The sequence below is a fragment of the Meleagris gallopavo genome, chromosome 1 (assembly GCF_000146605.3).
Source record: "Meleagris gallopavo isolate NT-WF06-2002-E0010 breed Aviagen turkey brand Nicholas breeding stock chromosome 1, Turkey_5.1, whole genome shotgun sequence".
Classification (NCBI taxonomy): domain Eukaryota; kingdom Metazoa; phylum Chordata; class Aves; order Galliformes; family Phasianidae; genus Meleagris; species Meleagris gallopavo.
The window spans coordinates 54,974,481-54,995,552 of NC_015011.2; the positions used below are offsets into that span (position 1 = coordinate 54,974,481).

Consider the following 21,072-nt stretch of genomic DNA (forward strand, 5'->3'; position numbering starts at 1 on the left):
TGTTTGCACTGCCCTCGGGGGGTTTGTCAGTGCTGTTATTCTGGTTTTGAACGGGCTGATGGGGCTCTTCCACAGCCTTCACGTGGTAACCAGGAGCGACGAGGTCTTTCTCCCTTTTTAAGATTAAGGAGTTAAATACAGCCTGCTCTGGGCTGTGTTACACCGCTTGCTATTCAGTACAATTTTGTAAGCGATGGGATGCAGCTTACTTGGTCAGTGTCACATGCAAGCAGGCTGGTATTTCCTGATTCCGAGGTTTCTGAAGGCACGTTCTCTCGTTGTTGTGTGTTCGTTGGGTTCTCCTTTTTATCACCCGCTTCGTTTTGATCCTCTCTTTCACACAAGAAAAGAGAAGAGCCACGGATGGTGTTATCTGAAAGTCTGCAGTGGCACACAGTTAGAAGTTCAGTTTCAGTCAGAACTTGCAGTTTTGTCTGGCCGTGCTCCCTGCCTGCCGTCTTGCAGCCTTCAGAAATTCCTGAAACGCTTTGAAACCAGGAGTGAGTTAATGATGTGATACTTTCAGCCATCCATTTGTTTATAATTGTCAAATTGATCTTGAAGCTGATTGAGGTATATCTCTCTGTGCTGTTAAACTGCGAATAAGCTTTTGATTTTCTTTAGAATGAGGACTTCAGACAAGCTGTCGTTTCTGAGAACCGCTTCAGTCCTTCTCCAAGTTATGTCTGATTTTGCTGAGTATCAAACCCACTAATTAGATGTTTTCCTACCAAATCTTAGCTTTCTACTTCCAGCTGTGTTACTATCAGAACTATTCTGAAATCTTAGGTACTATTTAGGCAGCAAAGAAATCACTGGCAAATACATGTACGTGTACATAAATTTTCAAAACTGTAAGTTAAGAAAAAAAAGCCAGCTTACCAGAGTTCTTCTAATGGGACTCTACAAATGCACTCCTATTCCTGTCTCCCCAAAATAACAAACCGAACATTGGCACAAATACAAAAACAAATGAACCCACAATCTCTTTTGTTGCCATTTTTAATAAAAAAAAAGTAAGAGATGTTTGCATGCATTTTGCTATTTATGTTTTAAAACGTTCCTCTTTTGGCAAATAGTGGTAGTTAAAGGATTCAGTAGACTGAGCTTCTGAGAATAAAACACTATTAGACCTCTTCTGGTAACCACACTAAGAATAGAAAGCATTTCTGTTCTTTAGTACGGTCTGCTAGGCAGTAGCTACTACAATATATGTAAGAATTTTATGCATGAAACCAAGACATCTTTCTAGTAATTATCAGATGAACTTTTTTTAACGTTCTGTAGGACTTCTCAAGTAATATGTTTCAGACCCTGTTATCTGACCAGAGTTTGCAGTTCCTTTTTTTTCCTGCTGCACTCTCAGAATCAGTTTTCTTGTTCCAGTGAGCAGAACTAGATCTTGCTTGTTTGGTGTCACACTGATATTTGTGTGAGTACTGACATAAAAGTAAATGATGACAGCAAAAACAGTGAAATTGGGAATAATATCCTAACAGCCTCAAAGATGAAAAAGAGCATCATTTCAAGAAAAAGGTTAGCCCAGGGAAATAACAGTGCATTTAAGCATGATTTAGGAGCTACAGCGTACAGGATAGCCAGGCCTCAGCCAATGCTGTAGCCTGGTCATAAGTTAAACTTTGGAGTTTCAGGACAGTTTGCCTACAAACAACTTGTAGCTGACCTTCCATTGATCACTCAGCCTTGTAAAATGCTTTTCAGATGGAACAAGGGAGTCATTGTTATCACACAGCTGATACAGTATCTCCTGATTGGAGGTATCTTCATTTTTATTTTTTTATTTTTTTGTGATGTTATTCCTTAGTGGTTTTATTTATCTGTATGTAAAGTTGAAGCAAAAAGGCCTTCAGGTGCTAACACAGTGCAAAGCAAACAGTAGAGAAAAAGAATGTATCAGATGGGAAATATTTAACATCTTAATAGACGTCTATCTAAAGAGAGCTGCTATGTATAGTTGCACGAATAGGGAAGATAAATGTTGGAATGGTTAATGTCACTCTAGTGGAGAGCAGTACAACAAAACATTATTTTACTCAAATACTTCTGTACTTCTTCCTGGAGCAGGTCAGTGTGCGTCAATTCATAATTAACCATAATTGCATATGTTTATGTCTAGATAGCTTTCGGTGTATGTGGTTTTAAACTAATTATTTGGCAAAAGGACATAGTGACTTGAGTGTGAAGAAGTGTAATAATGTTTTCAGTACTTAAGGAAGTAGATATTTTTGCTCAACTTGCAAATCACGTGTCCTTTGTCTAGGAGGAATGAGATTGTACAGTTGTGATTCAAGTTAGACTGTGTGCAGCTTAGGAAATAGTTTTGATTGTCACTGACACATGATGAGGCTTCCCTGTCCTGTGTATGCTTTAGAACTCTTTAATTTACTTCAGCAAGCGTAAGGGTATAGAGACTCGTCTTCTTAAAATGGAGGGATGTAGCCTCAAAAATCATGGGTTTCAGTGCTATTTTAGAGAAATAGTGTGTTTCATAGTTGCCACAAGAAATAAGGAGTAGTGCTACTTGAATCTAGGCAAGTACTGAAAAGTAACACTATAATCTGATGGTGTCCCATCCCCCCCTCAGTACATGTAGGTACATTATCAGATAAAATAAACCCCTACCCTTTTATCTCTTGTAAACAGTGTGAGATGATACTGTAGTTTTTAAAGTTAATCTTCTGCTGCAAAAGATATCGTAGTAAGTTTGTTTCAGAGTAAAATATTTATTTTTTAAATTTATCTATTTTTTAATCTCAAAGTAGTGGTCCATCTCCATGACAGCTCACTGCAGGGCTGGGTGAAATCCAGTGTCAAGTTAAAGGGGGGGCAGAAACACAGGGGAAGGGAAGTTTGCAGCCCACAGAAACAATGAGCTGCTGCATGAGCTGGGCTGCCGTGTAAGCCATCACCTGCATTGGGAAGCAGCGACTGACTTTGTACCTGGGTTAATCTGCATAATTTGATGTGTCCTGGCCTGACTGTTTGTTTTCAAAGGTCAAATTTCAGAGGTATGAGAATAGAAAGGAGGACCATGAAATTTGTGCAAGGGGAGGAGGTGACTCTTGCTTGCTTTGAATCATATTTGCTTTAAGATCTCAGTTTTGAGAAGTTGCTGTGTTTTGAAATGGTAAGAGGCAAGGGGGAGGTGATCAAAACAAATAGTAACTTAAAAACTACATCCAAAAAACATGAAGCCCTTCCTTGCAGGAATAAAAACTGAGCTTGTTTAAATCAAGCGTGCTGTAAGTTCTGCACCTGATTTGTCTCAATGTAATAACTTAAGTTGGGTTCATTTCTGGTCACATGTGCATTAATATAGAGATCAGCTTGAATGAAATTGGTGATGCTTGAGCATTTCAGAAATAAGTGCCCAATTTTAGAAGTCGGTTATGTATAGTTGTATAGTTGCTTTTATTTTTTTCTTTACAGGTTGTGTTGGAGTGGAGTAGAGATCAGTATCATGTTATGTTTGATTCATACAGAGACAACGTTGCGGGCAAATCGTTTCAGAATCGGTGAGCTTTATTTGCAGTTGAAATATTGCATGTTTTACTGTTGAATGATTTCTCAAATATTTAAATCAAATATTCTAGATAAAGTAAGTAACTGTTGAGTATGACTTTTTTGTATGGGCAGTTGTATGAGTAATTAATTACTAACATAGAGGTTCCAAAATTGTGAGTTAGTGCTTAATATCCCATTGTGAAAGTCTGGAATTTGGAATTTCTAATCATAGATACATAAATCTTAAATACATTTAATTCATTCAGTCTGTAAGGAAACAACGAAATGACAATAATGTTAACAGTGAAGGGGAAATATGATATATTTTCCATATTAAGATAGGAACTTATTTTGAGTTTTCCATGACGTCTCAAAAAAGGGATATTATTTAGTAGAAAAGTCACAAAGCTAACAAGAAGCAGCATTTTAAAGCTGAACACATTGAAGTCACCCACAGCAAATTGGAAACCAAGTCAGATGGGTCATTTGCTTCAGTTTTGCTAACTGCTGAGTAGCTTCTTGTGGTTTCTGAGTTTGTGTGTGAGTAGTCATGGGATCTATTGCTCAGGAAGTCAGTGGACTGTGAATTGGTAGGTGGAAGAAGCTACTAACAAGTTGTCATCTGAATCTTGAAGCACTGATATACTTGACTGGAAAAAGCCCTGAAAGCAGATGTTTAATTTGCATTGAGGTTTGTTGAATCATGGGACAGCAGAAATGATCAGATCAGTTTGTCATGCTTGAGTGGGTGGGTGCAGGATAATTCCTTAAATGTGTGTTACATTATGTTTGTGAACACTATTCACTTCTATAATCTCATCTGACTTCCCTCCCCTAATTTCCAAAGAAAGGCAGATGAAGACAGAGTGATACAACTCGTACAGATCATTAGCTTAGTTTATACAACTTTCTGCAGAGTTGAAGTGAAAGTGTGATTGTTTTTGTCTGTACTAAAATGCTGACTTTGTGCTAATTAATTAATGTTTTTATAAGATTGTACCGTCATGGTGTAGAAATAGTTAAGTTCCATTTCTAGGGTGTATTGTTATATTTCAATTTTGGATTGATTCCTTAGTCAGCTTTCACAGAAGTCAACTCTTACAGTGGAGAGCTTGAGGGCGTAGTTGGACTATACTTGTTTTTAAAAGAGGTTCAGCAAGGATTGAGATCACAATATGGTGGCCTGGGAGAGATCCAGAGGCTGCTGTACGCTGCGGACACTGAGACAATGAAGCTTTGTCTTCTGGCTCTAATCTCTGCTGCAGGCATGGCTCTCCTACATATGCAAACATCACTGGGATGGAAAATGTGTCCTGGCAGGTGCACAGACCTGCAGACAGACACAGTGAGTCTCCTGTTCCTACAGCAAGAGGTGACAGCTCTGGCTTCATCTTCAGATCCTAGTCATGCTTTTTGATTTGTGAAGTAGGGACATTTTTGGAAAGGGAAAATGTAAGGGATGATCTGAAAAAGATAAAAATCCTCAAAGTCTCAATGCTTTTTTTTTTTTTTTTTTTTAGAAGCATTGAAATAAATCAGAAAGCTTTGAGAAGATGAATTCGTTGCACTGTTACTGATCCTACCTGGCAGTAGTGTTAATTAGGAGCAAGAAATTAATTGTGTATGTTTTTTATTATAATGTTTCATAGCCACTAGTTTTCTCAAAAATGTATGCTAATTTCATTTTAAAATGCATTAAGAAATTTTTTCTAAGTATTCAGAGAAATTGTAAACAAATAAGCTAATGGATCTGCAAGCAAATCACTTGTTTTGGTAGCTTTTTAAAAATGATCTCTATAGCCATTGCTAATGAAGAATGAACTTGCCACACAAGGGTTAATTCAGAGCTGTTATTCAGTGCTGCCAATTGAGTGTAGAGAATTACATAGTTATATTTGCTATTGTACAGAAATATGCTATTAGCAAATGATAAGTTGGGAAGGGCTTCCCAGATGTGTAAATAGTGCTAAAATTGCCTCATACCATAGAACAAGTTGGAATTCAGTCTTTCCTTTTCCACATTTTATGTTCTTAAGTGAAGCCTGCGTAAATAAACTCCACACTTTGCCCAGAAGACTGAGGGTTGTGCACTTTTGAAGTCAGCTGACTTAAGTCAGGTGCTTCCATCTGAAATGCTCCTCCTAGCTGTAGAAGTCAAGGCATTGACAAGCCAATAGTAAAATTGATCACAACAAATGCAGAAAAGCTGAAGGAGCTCCTGCCATTGAATTTCTGCTGCTAGACAAAATCCATGCGGATCTGTGCCGGTTAATGAACCAGAGGCTGTTCTGTCTGCTCTTGCTGGATATTCAGATTATCTTTAGAATGGCCCTTCAGCATCCTTTAGGTATCATAGAAGCCTTAAAGTTGGAAGGGACCTCTGAAGGCCATCTAATCCAGCTCTCCTGAAATGAACAGGGACATCCCAGCTAGATCAGGTTGCCCAGGGCCTGATTTGGTCTGATCCACCCTTGCCTTGAAAGTCTCCAGGGACACGGCATTAACCACATCTCTGGGCAACATGTTCTTCACCACCCTCACTGTAAAAGATTTTTCCTTTTTATCTAACCTAAAGCTTCCCTCATGGAGCTTGAAAATCAGAGGGAAGATGGAAGAGATGCTCACCGTGTCTCACTTTGCACGTTGTCTGAAGGGTGCACTAAGTGGGAAGGAACACCTTTCCTTGGGTACTTCATTGCTTGGTCCTGTAGATCTTAGCGTTGGAACACTTGTTTGCTTGCTATCCAAATGCTGCTTTTCTCCTAGCTACGTTTTCACTTATCTTGCATATTTCATGGAAACAAAGACATCAGAGCGAGATTAAATTCTGAGGATCTAAACTTACTAAGTACAACTTAATATGCTTGGCAAGCAACTGGACTGTTGCATTTTGCTGAAGTCTGCAAAGACCATCTACAGTTTAGGAAGATATTAGTGAGTAGCTTGATACTGAAACTTCTGAGCTTACAGTTGGGGCTGTTGTGTGGGACTGAAGGGTTTGTCTCTGGCAGCAGCCTGGAGCACCTGCAGAAACAAAGGTGTGGGCCTCAGAGTGGAGATAACCATCAACAAATAGAAGAAAGGGACTCAGAAACCTTTCTTTGCTGCTTCTGCATTAAGTATGCTGGGACAACTGTAAGCAGTCAGCTACAATTTCACAGTATTAAATTGTGTCAGGCATAGATTTGATTGCTGTTTCTGGTGTCTGAAGTGGTACAGCCTGCTGAGGTTGTTAGCTGGTGAAATCCCAAGTAGGAAATCTAAAAGGTATTCTAAGATAAAGACATGGTCCTTCTGAGATCTTACTCCCTCTGGGAAATTACCTGACACCACAAATGATTTAAGACTTTATACTTCATGCTGTCCTGTCTAATTTTAGCAGCTGGTGCATTAAGGATGTGCCTTAATGACGCTGGTACTGGCTTGTGAAATATTTCATGGGCTGTTGGGAGTTGGGTTATAGGTTAACATGTCATGCTCTAGATTTCAATAAATTTCAGATTTCTTTAGTTATTGAATTGTTATGCCTGCTCTATATCCTTTTTAGATTTTGTCTGGCCTGTTTTGCCAAAGGCTTGTTTATAATCGAGGGGTGATATATATATAGCTGAAGGGAAATTTTTTTTCTTCGTCTTGTTTGCAGCTCAGACACGAAGTAATTTTGTTGTTTGACAGAAACTGCTATTGTAGGATGTCACAGACGCTTGTAATGTAATATTAAACAGCTCATGTAGCTTTCATTTGAATTATGTAGGCTTTGTTTACCCATGCCAATTGATGTGGTATACACCTGGGTGAACGGCACAGATGTTGAACTGATCAAAGAACTGCAACAGGTCAGAGAACAGATGGAGGAAGAACAGAAAATAATGAGGTAATAATCATATGTATTTTTTCACTCCTACTGAAAACAGCAATCTGATGTACTAGCCCTCTTTCTTTTTTCCCATGTTGCTCAAAGCAAGTTTTTCTTTGTTTTGATTATTCTCAAAACGTTATTGCAGTTCTACATTTAGCTGCAAAACAGTGCCTAATCAGGAAGCTGCTTAAAATACAGAGCATAATAATTTGAAGTAATTAAGGCTGTTTTATCTTGAATTTGTAAAATACTATTCAGAAAACTGTGCTTTGTGTACAAGTCATTTTGTATTGATTTCTGTAACTGTTTGCAAATAATAAAGCAATCATAAAACTATACATTAAATTTTTGCTTGCACCGGGCTTAATAAAATATATTTTTCTAAAGGCTCCTTCTTAAAATTAATTGGTTTGTAGTCTCCCAAACACAGAAACTGAGGAATATCATTCATACACATTAGAAACATATTTTTCAGCCTTCTAACTAAGACAGTAAGGAGGAAGATGTAATGCTGCATTCAGATTGTTAGGCATTGTGCTACTCTGGCCTGTAAAACTACTGGTCTAAGGGCTTCAAATAATACATGACTTTGTGCTTAACAAAGACAGGCATCTCGCATTATCCCGTAACCATTGATTTAGTTCTTTATAGATAACTCTATGGTAATGTGTTCTGTTTGAACCAGAAAAATATTAAATGAAAGAACAAGGACATATTTTAAATGTTGAACATAGTATTTTAACTCAGAATAATCTGGAATTCACAAGTGAGTTTAAAGATGGATCTGATTTTTGGTGTGTTATGACTTGCAATTAGGTATCTTTCACGAATGAAGTTCCAGGACTCTGTTTTGCTACTTTCACAGTGAAATACATTGTTTAAACGTCTTAAAGGTAGACACAGTCTCTGTTCTGAAGAGATTTTGCATTTATTTTGCAAACATTTGGGCAAAGAGATGCTGTAGTTCCCTGTTTACTAAGAGAAAAACACACCTTGCGTTCCTCCACAACACTGATTTGGAAAGTTTGTATCAAACTCAGGAGTAAGGTTCAAGTCAGTATCAGCTTCAGCATCTAAAGGGACAGCCAGTTTCACTTTCATGTAATGGTGGTGGGTTTTTTTCCCCCCGGTGTGTTACTGAATTGATTAGCACAGTTAGAAAAAGTTATTTATTGAAATCAAGGTAACTGCAGAAGACAAAGGCAAAGAATCTGCAAATCTCTGCTAATGAATATAAAGTACTGCAGACTTAAACTTAGTGAATTGCAACTTTTTTGTTGATCCACCTGAATCAAACTAGTCACTGTCCAGATGCTTTATTCTTCAGAAGGAGAGAGTAACTAGTGTGTGTGGGAGCTGTCCTTGTGATCACATTATTATGATGTTATTTTTTTGGCCTTCTACATGCATGTGGTCAGTGCATGGTAGAGCTTATCAGGACACACATGTTCACCAAAGCAATGAATTCAGTCTGGTTTCAGCTCACTTCAGCCTGTTTTATTATTGTTGTTTTTCCTATAAACAGCAGTTTAATTAAATAATGTAGTAATAAGCCCTAAAAATCTTGTTGGCAGAGTGTCTATGCTGCAGCTCCCAGCACAGCCAAGAATTTTTTGAGTTCTGCTGCACATGGGTGAACAGTGAGGAAGCACATCAGCCTGTGTTCTCCTAAAGTAGGCCAGAGGCCAGGCCTTGGCACTTTTATGGCTGGGCTATCTGTGCTTTCGCAACATGTTCCTGACTCAATTAGAGCTCTGAAATTAGATTAAATTCTTTATAGTCAACTTGGTGTTATTTAATGTAGCTGTTTTAATTTTGTAATAGGGAAATCCTTGGAAAGAATGCAACAGAACCAACAAAGAAGAGGTAAGATGTTATTTTATTTTATTTTCATTTTTTGTTTTGGGTGTAAATTGAAATAAACTATGATCTACTCACTTTCAGCTGAAAGAAAAATGCTGGCAGGGGGTATTGTTTATTTTTCTACAGCCTGAGCATGCTTTCTTTCTATACAGTTCCAAGAGGTTGATAGCATGATAATATGTATGCTAAATAACAGTAATGTGATCATGACAAATATGAGCTGCTTAGTTGGACAATTTCTGAAGTTCAAAAACCATATGCTTGTCATTGGCTAGACATAGTTCATATTCTGAGTGAGGACTTTTAATGTATATATACTTGGAACTTTACAATTCAATAATACTAAGATTTTTTTTTTTCCCTAACCATATCTTCACCTTCCATTTGTGTACATAGCACTGCAAGTACTTGTTTGTGAGGGGCCAAGGCTCTTGAGTCTGAGTGCTGCCAGGAAGTAGCAGGGCCTGCTCTGTCTCATTCTTCATTTGGCTTGGTTGTTCTGCTGTTTAGAGATCTTTATAAGGTCTTATCTGCTTTAAATCTCAGCAAACTTTGAAATCTGAAAAATCTTCAAAATTAAAACGAAGAAATAAAATACATAAGTGAGAAAAGAGGTATTTGGGGAAGGGGGCAAGGGATGGGAGAATGAGTTATGGGAATGCAGTAAACTGTCGCAGTGGGATGCATGTTTTCTGCAAAATAATCACGCTCTTTAATTGTTCCCTCCTTCCTCCAACAAACTTCAGGAAATAATTGTTCAGATTTTACAAAACCATCTTTTGTTGCACCTGATATTGATTTGTTGTAAATTTTATATTGGTGTTAAATATACCTTTGTTATTTTTCTGTAGTGAGAAGCAACTGGAATGCTTGTTGACACACTGCATTAAAGTGCCAATGCTTGTTCTGGATCCTGCACTGTTGACCAACATCACGCTGAAAGACCTCCTGTCCATTCATCCTACTTTACAAGCCGCTAACAATATGTTTTTTGTAGCAAAACCAAAAAATCCTTCCACCAACGTGACAGTAATTGTTTTTGATAACCCTAAGGATGGTAAGAGTCTGTTTGTCAGATTCCATATGATTTTCCAGAGTTTTTATTTTGGTTTTCTTCCATTGCTGACTCTGCCACTAATTTTGTCTTTAGCAAGTCATTTAGTCTCTTCCCCTCAGTCTCATCCTCTAAATGATGACATCAGAGATAGTGGCTCTTACCTACCAGACAACTGATTATGAAAGATTAAACAGTTCTGTGCTTTAAAGTACTATTGCAAAAACAAACCTGTTATCTGAGGATCAGTGTTGCATTGATAATCTCACAAGACTGAGGATTAGATTTAGAAATGTTTTTTTAACTGCTGTAGTATATAGGCTGAATGTTGTGCAACACTTCTGCCCTTCCTTAAATGATTGCACACCTTAAGTTATCTGTATGTTCAACACACATAAGTAGGGTCTTAGAACAGGCATAGGCTTCTTATTTAAAGATGTAGTGCCCAATCCACTACCACCCACTTGCCCAAACTTACTAGTGTGTGTTTTATCACCAAGAATTATTTGCCAGGTATAAAGACAAATCTTCACTCCTTAAACATTCAACAGTTTTCAATTTGGGAAAATACATTTTAGTTACTGTTGTATAGAAAAAAAGTGACTTCCAGTTTTTGATTGCCAATGCATTTTATTTATCCTAGCTGAAGATGCCCATTCTGGAATGTTGAAAGACAACAGCAAGCATATAGTATGGAGGGGTTACTTGGTATGTACTTTCAAAAGTTGTTAATTCTTTTTGCTTTTGTGTATCTTAAACTTTGTGTGTTTTTAGAAAGTATTTCTGTGCTATTCTCTCTCCATAACTCACATATAGTAAAAAGTGAAAAATGTTTTAAAATTACCCTTATTTCAATTTTGCAGTTTAAGTTAAATGACAAACTATATGCTATTAAATCTATCAGCTGCTGAACGGTTAACAAATGATGTAAATTACTATAGATGTTTAAAAAAAGAAAACTGCCTTTGTACCCTATATTCTTGTTTTTAGACTACAGACAAAGAAGTTCCAGGTCTAGTGTTAATGCAAGACTTGGCCTTCCTTAGTGGATTTCCAGCTACGTTCAAAGAAACAAATCAGCTGCGATCAAAACTACCAGAGAGCCTGGCCTCTAAAGTAAAATTGGTAAGAATTTGGAGTAAAGAGTAACTTATTTATATTGTTTTTGTTTGCTTATTTTGAATGCTTCCTACAGATCTTGCCTGTCTAGTAAGAGAACTGTTGCAGGCGATGTTGTCCTATTTCTGATAGTAATCTTTTTTTGTGTGTATGTGACACTGTTCTTGAACTGTGAAGAATAGTAAACAGTAGATCAGTTGCCTTCAAAATGCCAATTTTCCATTCTGTGACTGTAAGTTATTAGGCGTTAGATTTGTTAGCCTGCAATAAGTAAAATGAAATGCTATATTTATCAGTTTCTCTTAGCCATTTGCTATAGGCTATTGCCTTACTGAAGTGTACTGAATCACAAGATTGTTTGATGTGACAGAATTTTGTTTGTGTGGTTTCTTAGCTTTTTTTTTTTTTCCTCCTTCTTTGGTTTTGGAAGAGTTATCTTAATAGTGAAAGCAATTAAATTTTTCACAGCTGAACGTTGTATTTATCTCTTCCAAGTACTCTGTGTGGTCCCAAGCCTGTTATACATCAGCTTACCCATCTGCAAGGCAACAGAAGATCACAACTTATATGGTTGTGTCACTCACTGGCATTTTGTCTTTCATCCTCTCCTGACATTTGCACACCTTTTGCAGTTACAACCTGGTTTAACAGACAGATAGAAAGCTGCAGAACTCTGTGAAAATCATTGACCTAGGCATTGGAGAGATGAGACTAAGCTCTCTTTCTGAAGTAAGAGCTTAACAAGGTGAAGAATAGCTGGTCTGCTACTAGTTAACCAAGTCCAGTATTCTGTAAAGGGAGGAGCACAGAGACGATGGTAGTGTGAGCGGGGCTGAGAGAGAGTGATGTGAAGGGAATTAAAAAGGTGTGTAGAGAATTGGGATGTCAATCCATACAAAAAATGTCTTCATTTGTCTGATGTCTACTTATACGATGTGATAATTCACTTTGTGACTTGTTGGTGCATGACTTGCTTTCCTTGTATATGTTTAGCAGGTTAGGTTATCAGATCATGTATTGTGCTACAGCTGAATAAAGTGTAACTGGTTTCGTAGGCTGGTCACACTCCAGAGGAATGCAGGCTGAATTTCTTGTCTTGGCTCCTGTTAGAAGATTGGTTTAGAATCTTATTAATGATGGTTAGAAATAACACTAAGTAAACATATTTGAACCTCTTCCTACCGCTCTTAAGTAGCTTAATATAAATAGCTCTTAATTAGCTTTTAAAGCTTAAATAGCTCTTCTCTTTTGATTTTGTTTATGTCTTTTGTGTATTTGTAGAGTTAAGGTATGACTTTATCCTAGCATTTTTTTGTTTCACTGGATTAATTAGGCAGTGCTCTTCCCACAATATTGGGTCTCCAGTCCTCTGATCCTTCTGACAGCCCTTTCTGTGATGCTTCCACTGTGAATTTGTCTGTCTTCAATATGATCAACTAGAATTTCATACAGCATTTTAAATGAAGCATCACCAGAATTTTTAGACAGTGGCAAGTACATAGCTAACACAAGGCCGCAGACTTACATGCTGTAATACACACACTGCAAACAGTTTTGCCAGTGTTTCTACATGACATCCATTGTCTCCTTCTCCTTCTTTGTATTAATGCTACTCATAAAATGGTCTCTTGCTGTTTGGGTGAGTGATGGTAGATGTGCTTTACTGTGATAGCAGCATCCTTCCTTTTCTTTCCTAGTAGCTATATTGATTGGATTACAGTGGGTATTCATGAGGTCAATCCACCAGTCTGTGCTTGTTTTTTATATGCTATCAGTACATATATTTTTACATTGCTTTAAACAAATGGTGTTTCCTGTAAAATCCCTGAGCTAAAATGCTATTCTGCATTTAAAAGCAAGTTGAAGCATCTTTTGGCTCATATGACAATTATTCTTCGAAAACTGCTACCACCATTCTCATTTCCTATGGGGTTCAGTCCCGACTTGTATCTGTTTGTAGACAAACAGGAATGATAAATCAATAACAGCAGTTTGCAGGCAGGAATCATGCAAACCCATCCATGTTGGCACATCTCACTTGCAATTGAAGACTGAAAATCTGCTTGGATGTACAGTATTTGAAGATCTTCTTGAGTACAAGTTCATCCTTTTAGGCAAAGAGTCTTTCCTACTTCCTCAACCCAGCATAGGTTAGAAATTTCTGGTCGTTCTAACACATTTGATTTAATGAAGCTGAATTGCTCAGAATACCTTTGACATAAATTACCAGCTCTTTTCATTTATTTTACTTGCCCTTTAGCAATCAAGGAATTTAATAACAAGGTGCTCTTTATTTTTCCTTATGTTTTAATTTCAGATCTGTTAACTTATGTTTTCTTCACCCAAGGTTATTTTCTAGGAGCAGCTCTGCTGTAATATCTTCATTAATTGACAAATTGGTATCTGAATACTGCCTCAGTTCAGTGGTAGTTTGGTGGAAATTAAATCTGTCTGCTTCCACGCCTGGAAATATACTGGAGCAAGATCTTAGATGATGTTTGTTCTGAGGAGCACTTGCTCTTCTCAAGCAGCATCTGGAACTACATTCTATCTGCCTAGCAGAAGCTGCATTCCAAACTAATTTTGACTGTTTTTATCCATAGTACGCTCTGTGTTTCTTTGTCAGAGTAGCTATTCTGTGTCTTTCTTAGATCGTTAAGTATCTTTCTGTCCTTGATATTCTACCACTTTCTCGTCTTACCTATATTATCTGGCTCATATTAATGTTTTTTGCTGCTGAAACATTTTATTTTTTTTTTTTCTAGTATTGGAATATCTGTTGTGTTTTTTTTTTTTTTAATCCCATCTCTCCACAAGACACTTTCTAATTCTATTAGTTTTGGTTATTTCTCTAATCACATTTTCAAACTATTATTCAGTCAGTGTAAATGCTTCTTCTTTTTCTGTTCTCCTTTATACTTCTGTCTGGAATTTTCCTTCCAGGATTGAGAAATTCATAATTTTCTCCAGGTTTTTTGTCACGTATCTGTAAAGCACAGACCTTATTATCAGGCTAGCCTGTGTTCCTTGGGTTACAATGAAGATTGTTCCATCAAGAGATGCTTTCTTTAGTGGATGCCTTAGAGTGAAATACCTAAATTCCTAGATTTACCCCTTATTACATTTGACTGGTCTACTGGTTTTTATTCTCTTGTTTCAAGACTTGTTAGAGTGGAATGGTTCTGCCTGGATCTTAATTTTTTTTACTGCCATCTGCAGCTACAGTTAATAATTTTTTTATTTATTTTTTTTCATTCCAGCAGTATCTCCTAGCAGTATTTATTACTCCAGCAAAAAGCGTGGGTAGATTATTTCTGCATTTCAGTTCTGCTTGTGTCCATGTAACTGGCTAGTCTGCTTTAACAAATTTTGAAGAATGCTATACTTTCTCTAGGGTTTTAGATTCCTTTTTATGATGATGATGAACGTTAAGATGGCAGAGATGCAGCATATCTCCTTGTCTCTTCATGGGAGTGACATCCAATGCCTCTTATCTTTCTACAGGATTTTTCTTTACCTTGTCTTGATTGTTCAATATTTGTCAACAGTTGTCATCCTTTGTGTGCTTTTACCTTTCTGTAGACATTATTATTGTGACCAGCTCATTATCTGTTCATAAGAGCTCCTCTTCTGCAATTTGGTTAGATTTTTTCTCTGTGTAAACAATTTTTTTCCTCAGGAATCCATTGCATTATCCAGATTCTCCACTTTGTTGTCATTGTGTCATTTTTGTCTGTGTTCCACCTGGTAGTAGAAGCTTTAGAGCATTTAACCTGAGATTAGTGTACCCTGTGTAGTTATAATGACGTAGGTAGCAGTTTCTTTGCCGACCAGTTGACTAATCAGCAATTTATTCATGTTAAATCTGTAACTGAATATGGGGATATAAACATAAGGTGCTTATTTAGAGGGTCTAAAACTTTGTATATGAAATGTGTATATAATTTATTGTTATAGACTCTTCTTCTAGTGGTTCTTTTTCTAGTGAAAGCTGTAGATAGGCAGCTGTGATAAATATAACCAGGTGAGGTTCCCTCTTTACCAACTAGAGAGATGCTAGGTTAATGCTACTAATAGAAGAAGGGTTGGTTGTTCAGTCTCCACTGAATCATAGAATCATAGAATGACCATGTTTGGAAAAAGCCTGTAAGATCATCCAATCCAACTGTCCATCTATCACCAAAGTTTCCCACTAACCATGTCCCTCAGTACAACATCTAAAGGTTTCTTGAACACCTCCAGTGACTGTGACTCCACCATCTCCCTGGGCAGCCTGTGCCAATGCCTGACCATTCTCTCAGAGGAGCAGTGTTTCCTAACACCCAACCTGAATCTCCTCTGGTGCAATTTGAGGCCATTCCCTCTAGTCCTGTGACTAGTTACATGTGAGAAGAGGCCAACTTCCACCTCACCACAACTTCCCTTCAGGTAGTTGTAGACAGCTATTAGAAAAGAAGATTGAAGATTGTAGTGATTTTTCTACAGTTGCTACTTCTGGAATCTAAGGTCTGTAAAGTGGTGTGAGATGCCTGGTGGAGAGGAATAAAGTTACACTTGCATTAGGCTAGACTTGTCTTATCACTACCTCTCATTTCTTAATGGATTTCTCCCTAGTCTCTTTAATGGCAGTTTCTTACTGCAATGTTGAAAGCAAAGAAAAAGTAATTTAAAATTTCATCTGTAAAAACATCTGAGCAATTTTTAGAAGGGAAGAATTGTGGGAAGTGGAGACATGGAGGAATGTACCTTGCAGAGTATTGATAATGCTGCTTTAATCATATCATTTTCATTTGATTTAAATCACTTCTGAATCCAAAAAGCACTAAAAATTGCTTTTACCTCTGAACCACACATTTTTTTTGTTCTAAAAAGCTTCAGTGGTTCTCTGAGAGAAGCAGTTGTGCTCATCAAAAGGAGGTTTTAAGGGTGTATTATGTGTGTGACTGTCTCCTGAATTTTTGTACTTAACGGCCTACGTTGCAGTGTAATAATATGGAGACTTCATTCTTTAGAGTAATAAACAGCACTATATCTGCTGTTTGCATTTCTTGCTTTGCACTGCTAATGTTTTAACAAGTGTGATTGGAAATGTTTGGCTTTCTATTATTTCCCGTGCTTTCTTAATAGTGCATTAGTAAACCACTAGGTGGGGATGTTACTCTGATTATGTGTTTGTTTGCTGCTAAGAGATATTTGTTTAGAGGCTGGAGAGATGTTAATTGAACTTAAATATGCTGAAGAGGAGCTGGTAAAAAATATTCTTTACTCTTCCTTCCCCTGCCCCTTACCCACGTTTCTAAACAAGACTGTTTTTGTTCAGCCTAAAATAGAACCTTGTGACCCAAAAACTAGGGAGCTGGTAGTCCTGTGAAGTTTGACAAGGGAAGGTTTGAAGGGTTTGGTTTTGTTTTTGAGACCATCGTACTTTTTTTCCACTGAAATATAGTGTATTTCTTTTCGTACAAACGTGACTTTCTCTGAAGATTCAGTATCCTGATTGCTTCAGGTAAAGTTGAAGGCTTGCATGTTTCCTTCATGAAATTCTGATTTCTCTTTAATGTGCACACACACACGTATGTGGACAAATTGTGTTAGAAACCATGGTGCACAGTTGTCATTTACTGCCCTTATCTTATTGATGAAAGAAAATCTGCATAGAAGCCCTTAGGCACTGTGAAACTATATGTTTCTGGATGCCCTGACAAGGGAGTTCTGGGATTCCTGCTGCGTGCTCTTATTGAAGGAGCAGACAGTTGGAGTCAGGAGCTGTTGCTGTGTGTTCTCAGAGCCAGTTCTGGGAGGGGAGCCTTAAGGCATTGTGTTGGTTTTGACTCTCAGAGAAGGTTCTCCTACTATGTTACTTTATAAACTTGGTAAGTGTACAGTGACCTCAGTATTTCATACTCACAAGACCTTTTCCACCTCTTTGGCACAACACAAGTCTTCTCCACCCCAGCCTCACCTCTCCTTGCTATGTGGGAATGTGGCTTTTCCTAGTATCCATATGGGAGTGTGGAAAAAAAAAGAGCATCTTACTTCCTATCCAGCTTACTTCCAAGTGTAGACTTAGCAGTGCGAAAGGTGTTGGCTCTGAAGGAGAACTTGCACTTGAAGTTACCTGATGTGGAAAATGCTGTTTTCCGTGGGTGGTGGTTGATGTGCCAGCCTGCTGGGTGTCTTCTCAGCTGTTGCTGCTGGAAGCCAAAACTTGCCAGATCACTCTGACTCTTGGCACTTACCTGCTTGTGTGTTTCTGTTCTGCTTTCACAACATCACTGGTTTGTCTGACCAGTTTGATCAGGATGAAGGCAGACTCCAGAATATATTTCAAGAAAACGGGTAACTTCATGCCTCCTCACTGAGAGGAGGATAATAGATATGAGACTTTGGGAAATCTGCAAGGGAGAAAGCTATTTTAAATATACCAACAACAGAAATTTCCGATCAAAGCATGAAGAATTTTAGAGGTGTGGTAAGTTATGTCATCATGAGACTTGATTGGAATCTAAATTTATCCATAGCACTGCTTATGAAAATACTTTTTTTTTTCTGGAAAAAGAAACAAACAAAAAACATACTATTGGTGTAAAAACTAAAACTCCTAAGTTAATCAGTCGTACATACTTTTCTTCTACTTGTTTGTACTTAGACTGTTAATTTTAAAAAGCTTAAGCTTAAGTGCTATATTAGTTGGGAGCAATAAATCTTGTTGAAACAAGTTAAAGAGAAACTAAATAATCTTAAGTACTTCTTCTAGAATAGCAATATGTTTGGTTTGTTTTATGTATAGGTGACAGATTCTAAGGGACTGTGTGACACTGTTGTATTCCTAAATAAAGCACATAACCACTAATGGTAGCTTGGCAATCTGTAGTATTCAGATATTTTAGGGGGTTGCTAGTTGCAGTCTGTAACTATACCTCAGCCACTGAACTACTGAAGCCACCCTTTCCACCCGTAGGTTCCGATGATTCCCTGGAAGGTCTGAGATTTATCAGATTTTTCTAATGGCAGGCTTCATAAGTCAGATTGAAAGATCTCAAATAGCATATGACTCAAAGCATCAACAGCTCTAAAATGTCACAAGTGAGACAGCTGGTCTTGCTAAGGGAAGGGGTGCTGACTCTGGGACAAGTGGTGTTTTAAAATGAGAAGAAACAGTCAAATTTAATAAATAAAAGAAAAAAATCTGTAAGGGAATTATGAAGGTAAAAAGGATATTTTTTTGCTGTCTTCTGACCTATCAGTGTTTAAAATGTTATTAATTGCTTTTACAGAGAGCATCCAACTGTGAAAATCTGATAGATGTGCTTATTACTCTGATGCGGCATGAAAGTACAAAAATTAAGCATTGCATCTAATAAATATTGTTAGTGGTTAACTGCATTTATTCTCAATCTGAGTGTTGTGCAAACATTTGGAGTGTGAAAGTGCAGCTGTACTTTGAGCACAGCATCTTCTCGCATTCCTGCATATGGTAAACAGAGTGTTTTTATTGGGCTATGCTATATTTTTACAGAAATGTTTCACTGCCCTGCAATTTGTAAGTTATAATACTATTAGATGGGACATCTACTGCAAGCTTCTTCTTATCCTGTGCATTATGAAATGTGATAGCCAGAATTACTGGTGGCAAGAGATAAAAACAGCAAACAGATCAAACAGTCTCCAACTAAGAAATGACCTTAACAGCATATTGGCAACCACCATTAAGGACTCAGAGACCCGCATGGATTAGTTCTGGAGCCCTTTGTATCTCAGATTTCTGAACTGTATGTTGATCTCTAAACCATTCTGAATATTTCACGCTTCTGACGGCGAAGATGAATTGGTGGCCTTAATTTCCTCAGAAAAGTAGTGGTTGATTAAAAGGGACAAAGTATGATTTTTTCAGCCATATAAGAGTTGTGCTAATTCACAAATTCACATTTTGTTGTTGGAGGTAGGAGACAATGGAGGAGACTTATTCGCTTTAATATTTCTAACACAGCTTACTGTTGCTGGATTATTGTGTTAAGTGAAATGTTTGTTTTGGAAAGTGAAGGCTTTGCATCTAGAAGTGTTCTATATCTTAAAATGCTTTTTATTTCCCGTTTTGTTACCCCTTTTTTGTGTTCTTACAAAATTGTACTTCTCTAAAAACAGTGTTTACTAGTCATTTTTACTGGTAATGTAATGCCAGCAAGAAAATAGAACAGAAAGGTTGAGTTGGCCGAGGAATAGTGCTGCTGTGGGTACATGCCAAACATTATTTTCTCCATTTGTAGTTGCAGCTCTATTCTGAAGCCAGTGTGGCTCTTTTGCAACTGAATAACCCCAAGGGTTTCCATGAACTGAGCAAACAAGCGAAGAAGAACATGACTATAGATGGAAAAGAATTAACGCTTAATCCTGCTTACTTATTGTGGGACCTGAGCTCCATCAGTCAGGTAGGTAAGCCCTGTTACAGAATGTAGAGGTTGCAGTGTGCAGAAGCTTACAATTAACTAATTAATGATAGGGAGCATGGGATTTCTTTAAAAAAATTTGGATGTAGTAAGGTATTTATTATGTTGTAATTAAATGCCATAAGAACACTGCCAAATTCTAAAATCAAAAAGGAGGAAGCATCATGAAGAGTGGCATTTCATTTATTAGAGAAGAAGGAAATTTCAATTAAAAATTTTGCCCTCTGCACATGTTCTTATAAGGTTGTGAGCAATAAAGTCCCAAAAGGCTTAATTGATGCTAACTGACAGATAAATAGATTGCTTTTGTGTGGGAAAGAGACAAGGTTTTATTAACAAACGTGATTACCCTTTTCCCAATATGTTTCTTAGGGTTTTGTTGTGGTGGGTTTGTTTTTTGTTGTTTAGTTTAGTTTTGGGTTTTTATTTTGCATTGCATTGTTACATTTGCTGAACAAATGCTGATCACTTCTCTTTTGAAAAAAATCAAAGAAATTCAATACAGGTGTCCGTACGGAAAGGAGTTCTAATTTGAACAAGGAATAAATGCAGGAATGTTAAGTTTGTCAAAAGGAAAACAAACAAAATCACCAGAATAGCTCTTTCAAGATGAGATCTAAAATCTTGTTTTTTCCCTTAATAATGTCAAATAGCATGGGTAAAGTAAATGTGCCCTTTCTAATAATCCTTATGGTCTCTTTTTGTAGCCAGTTAACCTGGGTTTGGGGAACTTTTGCTTATTGCTACAGTCCATGAACTCAAACTTTATATTTTCCCATGTTTACATTATTCATCAATTTGTAAATGGGCACTTAGCTGATGTTATTTAAAATGTTTTCATTTATGTTTTGCAGAATCCATATGTTGTTACTGTATATATTGGAAAAGGAGACTTATTTAGAGTGCATAGAATTTGCAATGAAAATTCAGTGTTTGATGATTACCTTTTTTTTTTTTTTCCTCAAGTGTCCTGTTCTAATTGGGCACGGTTCCATACTTATTCTTTATGGTAACTTTAATTCTCAGTTTGGGAAGAGGCCATTAAGTTCTTATAAATGGAACAGAAATGTGGTAAAAAACATGTTTGTTACTTACCTGAGAAATTTCTAATTTAAAATGTTTCTCTTTAAAAAACTTATGGAAATCTTTAGTTCAGCTATTTGGTAGCGAATATTAGGATTAAATTAGCTGATTGCCTCCTGCCT

The 21,072-nt window shown here is 37.2% G+C and overlaps 1 protein-coding gene across 1 annotated transcript; it reads left to right on the top strand.

Moving 5' to 3' along the window:
• Positions 1–3,450: 3,450 nt before the first annotated feature.
• LOC104911650 (N-acetylglucosamine-1-phosphotransferase subunits alpha/beta-like) lies at positions 3,451–19,891 on the top strand. The gene is made up of 7 exons (XM_031554858.1): positions 3,451–3,536; positions 7,280–7,399; positions 9,209–9,250; positions 10,099–10,304; positions 10,945–11,009; positions 11,292–11,426; positions 19,688–19,891. The coding sequence occupies exons 1-7, from the start codon at positions 3,487–3,489 to the stop codon at positions 19,874–19,876; spliced, it is 807 nt and encodes a 268-aa protein (XP_031410718.1). The 5' UTR covers positions 3,451–3,486; the 3' UTR covers positions 19,877–19,891.
• Positions 19,892–21,072: the final 1,181 nt, after the last annotated feature.

Excerpts from the sequence above, each read along its gene's own strand:
- LOC104911650 (XM_031554858.1), top strand. The coding sequence starts at position 3,487 with ATGTTTGATTCATACAGAGACAACGTTGCGGGCAAATCGTTTCAGAAT. Across the intron at positions 3,537-7,279 it reads GGCAAATCGTTTCAGAATCG|GCTTTGTTTACCCATGCCAA; the intron begins GTGAGCTTTATT and ends TGAATTATGTAG. Across the intron at positions 10,305-10,944 it reads TTTTGATAACCCTAAGGATG|CTGAAGATGCCCATTCTGGA; the intron begins GTAAGAGTCTGT and ends TATTTATCCTAG.